Consider the following 12,942-nt stretch of genomic DNA (forward strand, 5'->3'; position numbering starts at 1 on the left):
GAAGTTTAGATTTCCAGCTAAGAATATTTCTAGTCTTAAGCATCAGCCACTTAGCAGGATTTCTACCATTCCATTAAATTTTAAATATGAATATCAGGGTTCATATTTCAACATTGTGATTTTTATTATTTCTTCATTACTGTAAGATAATAGTGATTCTCTGCTCTAAACAATAAATTTGATAAAGATAGAAATAAAATAGCACTGTCATGCCTCAAGTAATTCAGTATTTTTCAATAATCTTTCACACTTTCAAATTCCAAAAGAATTTTCTAACACAGTGTTCTTCTCATTCCAGGACTTATTCTCAGGAAAATCAAGAGTAGCTAGTAAATAGCTGGAGACATTGTGGCAGACTGTAAAAGGAAAACCAAACTGAAGTCAGGAAATCTGGGCTTTGCTACTAATTAATCAGTCTTCTGACCTCCTTCTCTGGTCCTACTTTCCTGGCTATGAACTGAAAGTTTCAGAGAGGAGAATAATTGCTCAAGTCCCTTTCTTCAACGAAAGTCTATCATTTTATGTTTCACTTGAAAATATTAAATAGCTAAAAAGCAATAATCTTTTTAGAATTAGGTAAATCAAAGCATAAATACAGGAAGAAAAGTAAGAGGGTATCAAACTTCAACAAAACACCATCGCCAAAGTACTTTAAAATACTTTTTTAACTCCAAAACAGAAAAAAAAAAAGCCCATCAAAATTCTCTCATAATCCAAAGCCATAATCTCTAATCAATCAAGTAACAGCCACAGTGAAGCCAAAGAACTATAATTCACACATTTTGGAAACAGTCCCTGAGAGAGGAAGAAAAAGTTCAACAAATACAATATTTGAAAACAATACAGTAAATGAATGCACAAAAACATGTTGTATTATGCAGGACAATTTACCTGTCTAATCAATATGTAGCAACTGCATAATGCATGTGTGGCTAAAGATTTTGGCTGATGTAGCTCAGTCACTTCTCTTACTTCATGTTCATCAAACCCTTAGCTGACTTTTTCTTACAAATGGACACAGTTGCTCATAATAAGATTAGTAGAAACAACGCAACAATTTACTACTGGATAAAACATATGGTACCATCATCATCTTGATGTACAAAGGTTAATAGATGAGGAATACTTCTATTGTGATTATGGTAGGAATAATGATGAATGAATAGCAAGAATAGAAAACGCAAATTGGGTCTACAAGCTATCCAACTACTTTCAACATTAACTCTTCAGGTAAATTTCAAAGAGCAAGCTACTAATAACAAAAAACAAACAAAAAGTTTTGATTATCTAAGGGATGAATGAAAACTATAATAAAAGTATGTAAACAAGAAAATGTGGTGATTTTTGGAGGTCCTTTGATGACTTGCTCTCAGCCAGCCACTGTATTGCCCCTCAGTCATTTGCAAAATACTAAAATACAGTCACTCAAAGCCTATGCTTTTAAAGTATGTATTATTGCTACGATCTATTAAATCCTTAAAGCTAATATAGATAATACTGTGAATTCTCTCACTTAAGAAGATTCCCAATATAATTAAGCATTTGTGACTATGACAAGTACTTCAGCTGACCCCAGATATAATACGGCACCTTAGAAGCTAAAAGAAGGAATGGCTAATGCTATCCTCTGTTGAATGCTATCAGGCAATGACAATGCTTCACCTCTAGGTGAGACTGAAAATGCCAACATTCTTGCTACACTGCAAACACAGTATATTTGATCTCTGAAGGAAATTGAAGCTTATTTGAAAAGCCTACAGCCATTTGTAATCCTGCAAACAACCTAAATTAAAAATCAAATTTAGATGAAATGTATACAGAATTTATTTATTAAGAAAAAGACTAAATGAAGACTAAAATGTTTTTAGCATATCTCTTAAGCATAATCATAGCAGCCCCTAGTAATCCCCATACTCAACAGTGTCACAGGCATGGAATAATGGAAAACGAAAAGGAACAAGAATCAGGAGACTGGAAGAATGGCTGTGTGGACAACCACATTTATTGAGCACTAAGCACCAGGCAGTATCCTACACGTTTCACATACACTATTTGATTTAATCATTATAATATATCTGTGAAGTTGAAACAATCACCCCTATATAGTCAAGGAGGCTCAGAGCAGTGAAATAACCTGCAGAAACTGGCACTGCTAGAAAGTAGTACAGCCAAAATTTTAAACATAATTTCCACCCCAGCAATCATTTTCCTACAGAACTCAAATTACATAAAAGTTTTCTTATTGTCTGTCAAGACTGGATATTATCCCTTGCCTCTCAAGTTTATTGTAAAACATTAGCTACACTCATAATAAGAGAAGACCCAGAAAGCAGGAAAAGTGCCCTTTTTCCCCCAATTATCATGTGCCCATGGCATGTAAGTTATTATACATCTGTTTTGTTAATTTTTCTCCAGACAAGTATAACAACTTCTTGAAGAATTTATGTCATTAGTCTTACCTCGGGAAAAGAAAACCAAATTAAAATAATACAATTGGGCATAACCATTAAATAATGAATATTAAAAATAAATATTCCCAACTCCCAATTCTAGTTAGGATGAAATGAGTTGCAAGAGAATTTTATTTCCAAACTAACAACCAGAATAAACCAGCTAATCTATAAAAATCACAGTTTCCTAAAACTCATCATACAGCTAAGAAAACAAAGAAGCCTACGTGAACTAAATTCTAGAAAAGACTGAGCCTTTTCAAGGTAAGAATAGACCCGCAGCTAACTTTCACCCCGGTAGAATGGCAGGAGGAGAAACAATCTGTCATAGACGTGTCAGGAGAAACAAACTGAACTTTCGGCAAACTTATAATGGCCACGCATGGGCAGACATAATGTACTGAGAAGTCCCAGCCACAGAGAAAACCTGCATCCACCCACCTACTCCTTCCCAACAGTCCTTACAAGTACACAGGGATGTATACTACAGACCAAATACAGGGCAGGAGCTGAGACATATTCTTCCTGAAGCATGCTGGACCTTTCCCTAGTGCAAGGCAACATCCCACTAAAAGGCCAGTGGTAGGAGAGAAGAGGTGACAGAGATTCCTCCTAGGCACTCCAGGTCTTTATCCAGTGCAAGACAGCAGTTCCTGAAGGATGGTACTGGGGCCAGATAGCTGAGATAAATCCCTCAGAAGCACTCTCCACCTTCACTGAAGTGGCCTCTGGAGGCTGAGGGCAGTACAACACCACAAGAGACAGTTGAGTTGCAGCAAGCAGAATAAAAGACTGAATAGCAAAGAGAATTCCCCAGCATTCCAAAAATCTGGCAGCTATACAGCAAAGAGATTTTCACAGACCTCTTTGGCCCCAGGTTTGCCATAGTTTGTGAAGCTGGCATTAGAAGAGGAACTAAAATAAAAATAAATAAATATTAATGCTTGGAAATCAATGAAATAACAAATGGACAAGCAACAGAAAAAAATCAATAGTCAAAAGCTGTTTCCTTGAAAAGTTATTAGCACTGATAAACCCACAGTAAGACTAATTAAAAAGAAAAGGAAAAAACACAAATACAAATTTCCAGTATCAGGAACAAAATAGAGAATTATCACTATAGATTCTACAGATATCACTAATCACTACAGATTCTCAGATATTTACTAATAAAGGCTATATTATGAAAAAAATGGTGCCCATAAATTTAGAAGGAGAGATGTAATAGACCTATACTTTTAAAACAAAGCAGAACTATAAAATTCTTAGGAAAAAAACACAGAATGTCTTTACAATCTTGGTGTAGGCCAAGATTTCTGACACAATGAGCACTAACTTTAAAAAATAAATAATCAATAAATTATGTGTAATCAAACTTTCTGCCAACCAAAAGATATCAATGAGAAAATGACTAAGCAAATAGATTGACAAAAAGTATTCATAATACTTATACATGACAGAGTACTTGGATCCATAATACATAAAAAACTTTTGCAACTCAATAATAAAAAGGCAGACAACTCAATTTTTTTTAATGGGCAACTGACTTTAACATATACTTCACAAAAGTAGAAATACAAATGGCCAATAAGCACAGAAAAATATCTTGTACATCACTGTTCATCAGAGAAATGCAAACTTAAACCACAGTGAGGCTGGGTGCAGTAGCCCATGCCCGTAATACCAGCACTTTCGGAGGCCAAGGCGGGTGGATCACCTGAGGTCAGGAGTTCAAGACCAGCCTGGGCCAACAGGGTAAAACCCTGTCTCTACTAAAAAAAATACAAAAATTAGCTGGGCGATGTGGCGTGAGCCTGTAATCCCAGCTACTTGGGAGGCTGAGGTAGGAGAATCGCTTGAACCTGGGAGGCAGAGGCTGCAGTGAGCCGAGACTGAGCCATTGCACTCCAGCCTGGGCGACAGAGCAAGACTCTGTCTCAAAAAAAAAAAATAATAATAATAATAATAATAATAATAATAATAAATAAACCACAGTGAGAGGACAGGCATTACTGGAATAGAGTAAGGACCTCTGAAAATTCATTCCTTCTTAAAAAAAAAATAATAATGGCATAAATTGTCAAACTCAACTTCTTCAGAACTCTGGAAATCAAAAAGTTTTCAACAATCTCATATGCATTTATGTAAGAAAAGGGGTTAATTTGCCCTAACCCCATCCCCATGTTCCTACTAGCTCTGTCATTATCTTTGTTTTTCTTTTCTTTTTTCTTTTATTGAGACAAGGTCTCACTCTGTTGTTCAGGCAGGAGGCATGCAGTTGCACAATCATGGCTCGCTGCAGCCTCAACCACAATAAAAAACAATATTTTATTTTTTGTAGAAACAGGGTCTTAGTGTCTCACTATGTTGCCCAAGCTGGTCTCGAACTCCTGGCCTCAAGCGATCATCCCACCTTAGCCTCCCAAAGTGCTAGGATTACAGGTGTGAGCCCAATTGTTTTACAACAAACTGTCCATAATCATGGTGAAAACCAGCAGCCTGGAAGTCACTTAAGTGAACAGAACTATACAGAAGCTCCTCAAAAGCCTCATCCCCAGAAAACTATCCCTACTTGACCTGTCTGGCAGCTCCCTGAAATGCTCCATTTTTAGAATTTGTCTTTATTTGATGTACTCCGAGCTACTGTATGCAAACAGCACTAACTCGGGGCATTTGTCAAAAAAAATCAACAATTGTTTAACATCACAGCTGCCTGAGGCAGCAAAACCAGTTGGAGCTAACAAGAGGACAACCAAAAAACTTTAAAGACAAAAACAAAAACTGAAAATGAGATGTTCACAGAAGGCTTTGAAAAGCTTCAGTGTATGCCTAGGAATCTGGAAGGCCATGCATATATTCAGGAAAATCCTGAGAAGGGCCTAATCTCTCGCCTTCCACTAAACTTGAGGGTCCACACAAGCAGAAAGAAAAGGTTGAGGCACAATTGTAAGCTATCTATGGAGCACTGAAATCATGCCCAACTTGCACACACAGACTCTCGGGGAAAGCCAAGAGACTTATTGATTCAAGGCATTAAAGAAATCTCCATTCAAACATCAGCTGACCACTAAGCTAACAAGGCATGACAAAGAACACAGGCTTTAAAGAAATAGAGTAGGAACGTCACTAAAAAAAAAGCAGCAACACAAGGAGCAACCACAAAGCCTGGGAAGGAGAGATTATACTATTTAAAATGTCCACTTTCAATAACAACAAAATTATAAGAAATAAATAGGAGAGTATGGCTCATACATACAGAAAAAAGGAGTCAATAAAAACTATCTCTGAGTAAGCCAGACATTTGACTAAGTAGAAAAACACTTTAAATCAGCTACCACAAATACATTCAAAGAATTAAAAGAAATCATGTCTAAAGAAGTAAAGTATGACAACAATGTCTCATGAAACAGAGTACCAATAAAGAGAAATTATAAAACAAGATCCAAATAAAAATTATGAACTTGAAAACTCTGATTAAATTAACCAGAGGGGCTCAACAACAAATGTGAGCAGGCAGAGGAAGGAATCAGCAAACTTGAAGATTAGTCAGTTGAGATGATCCAATCTAAGGAACAGAAAGAAGAAATTATAAAGAAAAATGAACTGAGTCTCACAGACTTGTAGGGCATCATCAAACCTATCAAATATAATGGGAGTCCTAGAAGGAGAGAGAGAAAAGAGAATAAATAAATAATAATGAAAAATAATAGCCAAAATTTTGCCAACTTCGATGAAAAACATTAATTTGCACATCCCAAGAAGCTCAACAAACTCAAAAGAGCGTAAATTCAAAGAAATCTGCGCTTAGACACATCCACAGTCAAACTATCAAAAAGCTGAAGACAGAATCTTGACAGCAGAGAAAAACTGACTTATCATATAAAAAGGACCTTGCTAAGATTGATAACTGACTTCTTTTCAAAAACTAGGAAGTCCACAAACAATAAGAAGACATATTCAAAGTGCTGAAAAAAAAAACCTGTCAACCAAGAATTCTATTTCCAGTAAAATTATCCTTCAAAATACAAAGGAGAAATGAAGACATTTCCAAATTAAAAAAAAAAAAAAGTGATAATTCACCACTAGCAAACCTACCCATCTAGAAGATACTTACTAAAGGGAATCCTTCCTTTAAGCTGAAATGAAAGCACACTAGACAGTAACTCAAATCCACATGAAGAAATAAAGATTATCAGTAAAGGGAACTACATAGATAAATGATAATGACAACGTAAGCCTATTTTTGTTTGTAACTCTTTTCTTCTACCTGATTTTAAAAACTTCATAAAGCAATAATTATAAAACTGTGCTGATAAACTTTTAATGTATAAAGATACAGTTTGTATGACAATAATAGCACAAAGGAGGTGGAAGGGAACAGAGCTACCTTGGAGTAGTTTATATACTATTGAAACTAAGTTACCATTAATCTAAACAAGATTGTTTTAGGTTAAAGTGTTAATTAGAATCCCTAGGATGACCACTAACAAAATAATTCAAACGAACAAACAAAAAAAGAGTAGTAAAAGAAAAGTGGGCCAGAGTGGAAAGGACAGACTGCAGAGGCATTTAGGGGGTAGAGTCAATGGAACCTTGGGTTAGATGAAAGTGACATATTCTCCCTCAAGAAGCTGACAAAGATTCTCTTCTTGACCAAATTTTAGTCAGGTTTCTAAACGTTTTCCTAGACACACCTGTGTACTTCCTTGTAAAATCCAGTTGTAGCAAAAGAACGCCATTAAAACAATTTATCCAGAACCCGCCCATCCTCATAATCTAATCACCCTTGATATCTGATCAGAGTCCTCATCTTCCACAATCCCCCAGGTGATGTCTGATCACCCCAGCCTGTCATCAGCAAGAATTTTGTTAGGTTGGCTTAGCCAGAATCTCCCTTAACCCTGACATTTCATCTTAACAATTTTCTATCCACCAACTCCCACACTGTTCCTTGGCTATAAACTACCACTTGCCCATGCTGCATTGGGAGTTGAGCCCGATCTCTTTCCCCCACTGCAAGACTCATAGTGACAGTCCTGAATAAAGTCTTCCTTACCCGGCTTTAACACATATCATTGATTTATTTTTTCTTTAACAGAGCACATAGTCTAGTGGAAGAATCTGAAGAGTGAACACAAAGCTATTCTATATCATGACCAATGACTGAAACAAAGAATAGGAGAGGAGAGTGGCATGAGATGAGGCTAAGATTAGATCGGAGAAATTAATAGCTAAGGATGGACCTTTGTTCCCAAAATACTAAAAACTCATTTAAAGAATTTTGGGAAAAGAAGTGACATGATTTTGGGCAAATAATGATTGTAAGTCATTAGGGAAATACAAATCAGAGCCACAATGAGATGTCACTTCACATGTCTGACTATGGCTGTAATAAAAAAGACAAACAATAACAAGTGTTAGTGAGGATGTGGAAAAACTAGAATCCTCACACATTGCCAGTTAGAATGTAACATGGTGTAGGTGATTTGAAAACCATATTGGTGGCCGGGCACGGTGGCTCATACCAGTAAACCCAGCACTTTGGGAGGCTGAGGTGGGCGGATCACATGAGGACAGGAGTTTGAGACCAGCCTGATCAATGTGGTGAAACCCCATCTCTACCAAAAAATACAAAAATTGCTGGGCATGGTAACCTGCACCTATAGTCCCAGCTACTGGAGAGGCTGAGGACCTGGAGGTTGAACCTGGGAGGGGGAGGTTGCAGTGAGCCGACATTGTGCCACTGCACCCCAGCCTGGGCCACAAAGTGAGACCCTGTCTCAAAAAAAAAAAAAAAAAAAAAAAAAACCATTTTGGTAATTCCTTGAAATGTTAAACATAGAGTTACCATGTGACCTAGCAATTTATCTTCTAGGTAAAACCCAAGAAAGTTGAAAATATGCCCATATAAAAACTTGTATATGGATGCTTGGAGTGGCAATATTCACAATAGTCCCAAAGTGGAAACAATCCAAATGTCCATCAACTGATGAAAGGATAAGCAAAATGTGGAATATCCACACAATGGAATATAATTTAGCCATAAAAAGCAATGAACTACAGCATCAATAAACCTTGAAAACATTATGCTAAGATAAGCAAGATACAATGGCTACATATTATATGATCCCATTTATATAAAATGTCCAAAATAGACAAATCTATAGAAACAGAAAGTATATTAGTGGTTGCTAAAGGCTGGGAGGGTGGCGGGGGAGAGAGAAGAAAGAAAATGGGAAATGACTATTAATGAGTATAAAGTTTCTTCACGGAGCGATGAAAACGTTAGATAACAGTATGGTCGCACAACTCTGAATAAACTAAAATTACTGAATTGTACAATATGGAAAGGTGAACTTTATGGTATATGAATTATATCTCAATAAAACTGTCATAAACCAAAAACCATGATGAGTTACTTTTTCACACCTGGTAGACTAAGATTAAAAAGACTATGCTGACAAGGATGTAGAACATCACTGTCGGTCAAAGGTAAAATGGTACAACTGCTTTGGAGAATTGTTTGGCAGTGTATTAAAAAGTTAAACAGGCATCTATAGTATGACATATCAATTCAACTCCTAGTTTTTTACTCAAGAGAAGTAAAAACTGATAACTACAAGAATTGTACAGGAATGTTCACAGCAGGCTTAAAATGAAAGCCGTCCAAATGTCTATCAATAGGAGAATGGATAAACAAACTGGTATGTTTATACAATGGAACATTATTCAGGAATTAAAAACAAACTGATAGGTACAGCAACATAGATGAATCTCAAATTAATGCTCTTCATGAGAAAAAAAATACATACACACATATAACCATACCATGTGATTCTATTTATATACAGCTAAAGAACAAGCAAAATTAATCTACCATCATAAAAAAAAAACAAAAACAAAAACAAAAAAAAAACAGTGATTTCCAGGGCAGGGTAAAGGGGTAGGAACACAAGAGAACATTTGGGATGATTAACGTAATCTTGGTGGTTATACAGGTTTATAAAATTGTCAAAACCAACCAAAATAAATACTTAAGATCTGTGCATCTGTTCACGATAGCAAAGACATGGAACCAACCCAGATGCCCATCAATGATAGACTGCATAAAGAAAATGTGGCACATATACACCATGGAATACTATGTAGCCATAAAAAATGATGAGTTCATGTCCTTTGCAGGGACATGGATGAAACTGGAACCCATCATTCTCAGAAAACTAACACAGGCACAGAAAACCAAACACGGTATGTTCTCACTCATAAGTGGGAGTTGAACAATGAAAACATATGGACACACGGAGGGGAACAACACACACTGGGGCCTGTCAGGGGGTGGGGGGCTAGAGGAGGAATAGCATTAGGAGAAGTATCTAATGTAGATGACCAGTTGATGGGTGCCGCAAACCACCATGGCACGTGTATACCTATGTAACAAACCTGCATGTACTGCACATGTATCTGAAAGCTTAAAATATAATTAAAAAAAAAAAAAAGTTCTGTGCATTATACGTAAATCTTATTCCAGGTAAAAAAGAAACAGTAGGATGTGAGAAAAATAAATGTTTCTACTGAAATATTGATGGGTGAAGTAATAGGATGTCTGGGATAGGTTTTAAATACTCCAGAACAAAAATCAGTTAAAAGAAGATTAGCATAATATTGATAAATGTTGAAGCTGGATGATAAAATCATTAGGTTTATACTATTCTCTCTAGCTTTATGTAACTTTGAAAATTCCTATAATGAAAAGTTAAAAGTTATTCATTCATATATTAATAAATATTTCTTACTGTAGTTCTGTGGTACAAGTTCTGGATTCTTAGGAATTTTCAACTTGTAGGATACATCTCCAATATTAACTGTATCACCTAAAAAGAGATTTTAAAAACGAAATAATTATAAGAGACAAACGAGAAAACCAAAGACTATGCAACAATGCTTGTCCTGACCTACAGAGAGGGATGTTACAGAAATGTACTACACAGCCGTCTATATGTCAAGCACTATGCTCTAAAACTTCTATCCGAAGTATATATATATATAAAGGAGAAGTGAAGCATCAGTGAAATTCACATGTTAAATGCTATGTTAGCAAACAAACAAAAAGCATGATAAAATACATCAACAAGCTTTATTTCATGAATAGCAACATTAATATGGGCAAAAGCAACACAGAAGAATGTATTTTGTTTAAGATCATTTAAAGTATCCATAGAGTAAAATCTTTTTTTTTTTTTTTTTTTTTGAGACAAAGTCTCACTCTGTCACCTAGGCTGGAGTGCAGTGGTGCAAGCTCAGCTCACTGCAAGCTCTGCCTCCCGGGTTCATGCCATTCTCCTGCCTCAGCCTCCAGAGTAGCTGGGATTACAGGCACCCACCACCACCATGCCCGGCTAGCTTTTTGTATTTTTAGTAGAGATGGGGTTTCACCATGTTAGCCAGGATGATCTCGATCTCCTGACCTCGTGATCTGCCCGCCTTGGCCTCCCAAAGTGCTGGGATTACAGGCGTGAGCCACCACACTCAGCCTTTTTTTTTTTTTTTTTTTTTAAGATGGACTCTTATTCTGCCACCCAGGCTGGAGTGCAGTGATGTGATCTTGGCTCACCGCAACTTCCGCCCCCTGGGTTCAAGTGATTCTCCTGCCTCAGCCTCCTGAGTAGCTAGGATTACAGGCATGTGCCACCACATCCGGATAATTTTTGTATTTTTAGTAGAGATGAGGTTTCACCATGTTGGCCAGGCTAGTCTTGAACTCCTGACCTCAAGTGATCCGCCCACCTCGGCCTCCCAAAGTGCTGGGATTACAGATGTGAGCCTCCACACCCAGCCCAGAGTGTTATCTTTAACACACATCCTCAACCTTTTTACATATCTTTGTACACCCTTATTTTTACTACATACAATTTCAAATTATCCAGCAACATATCCTCAAACTTCAATATTTCTAGGTGCATAAAAGGAATAAAGCCCCAGTGGCATAAATGCCAAGAACTGCCCAGGTGCAGTGGCTCACGCCTGCAATCCTAGCACTTTGGGAGGCCAAGGCAGGCGGATCACTTGAGGTCAGGAGTTAGAGACCAGCCTGACCAACACAATAAAACCCCGTCTCTACTAAAAATACAAAAATTAGCTGGGCGTGGTGGTACGTGCCTGTAATCCCAGCTACTTGGGAGGCTGAGGCAGGAGAATCACTTGAAGCCAGGAGGCGGAGGTTGCAGCAAGCCAAGATTACGCCACTGCACTCCAGCCTGGGCAACGGTGCGACACTCCATCTCAAATAAATAAAAAATAAAAGCCAAGAATTCCTACATGAAATAAGCAAAAGCAGGCAAAATTTTCAGTAAGTTCTACACAGCTCTATTTTTTAATGTAACCTTAATTTCCAAGTGATCTTCTAAAGCCAAAGACTAAACTGAATAATCTCTCTCTGCTTTGCTCTAACAGCAAAATAGGCATAGTGATACCATTTGCATCTAGAACTTCATTTGGAAAGGGCTCAGAGGCACTCCAAAAAAGTAGTCGTGCAAAACTCATCTTTCAGCACTACCAGTTTAAAGCTAGCAAGATACCTTGAACACTAAGATCTTAAATCATGGTACTAATAACAATAGCCAACATTTGTTGAATGCTTACTACCTTCTAAGTATTTTTTGCATTGTCAAAATAATCCTATGAGACAGAAACTTTACAAATGAGAAAACTTGTAAATCCATAAAAGAGTTTTTAATAGATAAAGAAATTTATTACAGGTATGTGGTAAATTGAGAGAGGAAGATAAGGACTACACACAAAGCTAAATCCTTGCTAGGTCCAAAACTGGCAGCCAGAAAAAAGCAAGGCAAAAGATGATGAGGACCAAAATTCAAAAGCCTGCAAAGCTCCTCCATAACCCATGCACCCCTCCTTTCTCCTCCCCTGTCCAATTAACTCTTTGTCTTCATGCAATCTATCACAGAGATTCTCAAAGCATCAACATCACCTGGGAACCTGTAAGTCATATAAATCTTCAGGCCCCACCCCAGACCTACTGAATTAGAAACCCTAAGATCCAGCAATCTGTGTTACAATGAGCCCTCCAGATGATCTCTAATGCATGTTTGAGATCAACTGGTCCTTTAAGTTCTAACACCCTCAAAAAACAGGTGGTCAGCAGTGCCTCATATAGTACAATCTTAGTTACTGCCAGCTATTGGTTGACTGGTCATCTCGCCCTGTTTTCCTTAATGCAGGAAAGAACCTATAAATTAGCTACTTTCTACAGTAACTTTTCTTTTAAAAGATAAGCTTGCTTACAAATATAAGTGATATTATCTACTGGCTTTTATTACAGAGTAGTTTAAAGAATTATAGTTACAGTATTTTCAAATAAGATGTCTTTACAAATGTTATTTCACTTCCTGAAAAGACTATAATTATTTGGCCTCCTGACAAAATGATACTGAGTAATTAATCTGAACATAAGAAAAACGTTTTCAGGCACAGGTTC

At 37.0% G+C, this 12,942-nt stretch overlaps 1 protein-coding gene across 4 annotated transcripts in view; it reads right to left on the reverse strand.

The window, feature by feature from the left end:
- The window catches only part of VWA8 (von Willebrand factor A domain containing 8), a 424,992-nt gene that overhangs the window by 403,564 nt on the left and 8,486 nt on the right, over positions 1–12,942 (reverse strand). For 3 of the 4 annotated variants that reach the window (XR_004030158.1, XM_030813329.1, XM_003270024.4), the window contains exon 2: positions 10,244–10,321. The exons of the other annotated variant lie outside the window; for it this stretch is intronic. Coding sequence is in view for 2 of the 3 variants with exons in the window: in XM_030813329.1 (XP_030669189.1) it covers positions 10,244–10,321 (78 nt within the window). In the remaining variant the exon portion in view is untranslated. The remainder of the gene's footprint in view (positions 1–10,243; positions 10,322–12,942) is intronic. 4 annotated transcript variants of the gene reach the window in all.

The sequence above is a fragment of the Nomascus leucogenys genome, chromosome 5, assembly GCF_006542625.1.
Source record: "Nomascus leucogenys isolate Asia chromosome 5, Asia_NLE_v1, whole genome shotgun sequence".
In the NCBI taxonomy this organism is placed as follows: domain Eukaryota; kingdom Metazoa; phylum Chordata; class Mammalia; order Primates; family Hylobatidae; genus Nomascus; species Nomascus leucogenys.